This window comes from Vespa crabro, chromosome 19 (genome assembly GCF_910589235.1).
Source record: "Vespa crabro chromosome 19, iyVesCrab1.2, whole genome shotgun sequence".
NCBI lineage: Eukaryota > Metazoa > Arthropoda > Insecta > Hymenoptera > Vespidae > Vespa > Vespa crabro.
In genome coordinates, this window is record NC_060973.1 from 1,774,457 (window position 1) to 1,777,500 (window position 3,044).

Consider the following 3,044-nt stretch of genomic DNA (forward strand, 5'->3'; position numbering starts at 1 on the left):
CGTTAATAAAGTCACTATGTTCATAAACCTATGTGTGTATGTATATATTTATATTCTGTATATTTTCATTTTATATATATATATATATATATATATATATATATATATATATATATATATATATACATATACATATATATATATATATGAGTGTTGTGTGATTTATATATATATTTTTATATATATATATATTTATTTATTTATTTATTTATTTATTCATTCATTCATTTATTCATTTATTTATTTATTTATTTATTTATTCATTCATTTGTATGTATATATGCATATTTATAGGGTCGTTATTTATAAGTATTTATAGCGATATAATTTAAATAGCTGTGCTGTGAGACTCGCAAAGTGGTAACCATTCGTTCGTTTTATATATTTTTATGTTGTTGTTGTTGTTGTTGTTGTTTTGTTTTCTCTTCTCTTTTTAACAGATCAAAAGAAGAAACAAGAGATTTAACTCTCCTTACCCGGTTATCTATCCACTCCTGGACCAAACTAACTCGAATTCTCCTATCGACTAATTTGCGATCGAAAAGATCATTCGTCGAACTTATCGAGTCTATTTATAATGTACGTGAGTATCCTTTTCCTTTTTCCACTCCCTTCATTGGAATATTAATCTATATTTCTTCTTCTTTCTTTTTCTTTTCTTCTCTCTTTCTATCTCTTTCTTTTTCTCTCTTCAAGAATAGAATCATCTTCCTTCATTTCCATTCGGCTTCGTCGTAATCTTGGGGGCCATTTCCAGGCTCCTAGAGCCGAGCTTGTAGATCCTGTTATAGATCCTGTTGTAGATCCTTTTGTCGAATTGATCGCACTCTCCTAATCCCAAGAGGCGACCTCCAAAAGTGATATATCTTAATATACGTTCGTTGATGATTTAATCATACGAACGTAACAGGATTTAAATGGACTCGTTTGGCAGGACCTTATCAAGGAGGATCTCCCTATCTTCCTTTCTCTCCTTCTCCCTCTCTCTCTCTCTCTCTCTCTGTCTTTCTCTCTGTCTCTTTCTGTATGTTCCGGTAAACTTTCAAGGCCATGCGGATTGACCTTGACGAAGAATCACCCCCTTTCAGTAGACCGGGTATGGTGGCCTGTGAGGCCACAATGGCGGAATGGGCGGTAAACTACCATTCCAGGATCAAGTGTCCTTGGTGCTCAAAGACGAATCCTCATCCTGACTACCGGGATACGGCATACCGAGTTTAGGACCCTGTTGCACTACCACCACACACTTCCTCATGTGTTTCTCAAGTGTGCTAGGTACAGAAAATGGCATCTCACAGAAACGACACTTGTACGTGTCTTTACCGTGTCTACCGTGCGTCTTCATGTGCCTCGTTAATTTAGAACTTTGTGCACATGCGTAGGAACATAGCTCGCACTTATACGGTTTCTCGCCGGTATGCGAACGTCTGTGAACCGTCAGATTCGAACAGTTTTTAAATACTTTACCACAATATTCGCAGGTATCGTTTCTACCACTTCGTTCTTTCTTCAATAAGGGACTCGGCAGACCTTGCAATGCAAGACTGGACGTTGTTGCCTTCGAGGCCTTTCGAAATTCGTTGTTTTCCAAATAATGAGGACTTGGTAACCATAGACCACCAAAATCCGGACCAGACGATCTTGGAAAGCCTTGTCCAGAAAATATATTAGGCGTTGTCGATGAATTAAAGTTCGTAGGTGACAATGCACTATCCTTTTCCTTGTTATTATTCAAGGAATTGGTTAGATTCGATGATGATTCGGTTTTTATAAAACCACCACGATGATTTTCTTGAAGAGCTTGCCTATATGCTTCTGAATATTGCGCTATGTTACTCAAGCCAAACTTTTCCATTAGATCGCCTACTAAACTGTCAGGTTTCTGATCGATTCTACCACCGCTCTCTTCCCCGCTCTGACCCTGGGTAGTACTCAAATCCTCCGGCGTGTTCTCTTCGGTGTCCTCTCTGTCGGCCTTCTGATCGTTATCCTCAACTTCGTCTAAATCCATATTTTCGTCGCAACTTGAACCATCGTCTGGTACCGTCTCGACGCTTCCTTGAGGACTGGCGGCAATGTTCAACGTCTCCTGATGCTCCTTCCTCATATGTTTCCTCAACTCAGCGAAGTTAGACAATTCCAATTCGCAAACTTCGCACCTTGTAGTCTGCTGACCCGTTTGTCCATCCTGCATACCACTATCCTGTTGATATTGTCTCTCCTTTTCTCGATGACTACGCCGATGAACGATCAAATTCGATTGGAATCGAAATTTCTTGTCGCATACCTCGCAAGCGTAAACTGTCTCCGAGCCAGAATCGGCAATGATAGGAGTTGAAGCTACCGGCGGACTAGTTTTCTCGCTATCCGTCGAATTATTATTATTGTGATGTCCAATAGGACTTTGACTGTAACAAGGCGGCGAATTTTCTTTCTGATGATTACTATGCGTAAGATTGGCTGGATTGTTGGTAGCCGGGCTCGGTGGTTCTACAGGTTGTGGACGTGACGGTGGTCTTTGTTGAGATTGTTGTGATTGTTGTGATTGTTGAGATTGTTGTTGTTGTTGCTGTTGTTGTTGTTGTTGTTGTTGTTGCTGCTGCTGCTGCTGCTGTGTTTGAAGATTTCCAGGTACCGGTAAAACGTTTTGTACAGTAGGCGGTGCTGGATTCGAGTTGCTAGGATTTGAATTGCCGCTATTGGGTGGAGCCGCGCCTAAGGACGGATTAGCGAGGCTCCTTAGGCGCGCCGAGTAAAAATCCAGGTTGGCTTCTAACGGTGGTGGGTGTGCCTGTGCACTCAATGCACGGCCATGCGATAATTCGGCTAAATTCGCTAGATTTCTTGCGTTGTTTAACGAATCTAACGAGCTACGGACGAGTGGGTCACCTAAATTTAAACCGTCCATACCACGTAATGGATCACCAAGGTTTTGTAGATTTCTCGTTGCCGTTTGTAACTCTTGGAGACCTCTATAACCAGCTAAAGGATTTAACGCAAGAAAATCTGGCCTAAACATCGGTGGAAAACTTCTCTCCAAATGT

The 3,044-nt window shown here is 40.6% G+C and overlaps 1 protein-coding gene across 1 annotated transcript in view; it reads right to left on the reverse strand.

The window, feature by feature from the left end:
• Positions 1–441: 441 nt before the first annotated feature.
• The window catches only part of LOC124430678 (rho GTPase-activating protein gacU), a 34,010-nt gene continuing 31,407 nt past the window's right edge, over positions 442–3,044 (reverse strand). Inside the window, exon 3 of the mRNA XM_046977603.1 lies at positions 442–3,044. This exon is cut by the window's right edge and continues 352 nt beyond it. Coding sequence (XP_046833559.1) covers positions 1,154–3,044 — 1,891 coding nt within the window. The 3' untranslated portion in view covers positions 442–1,153.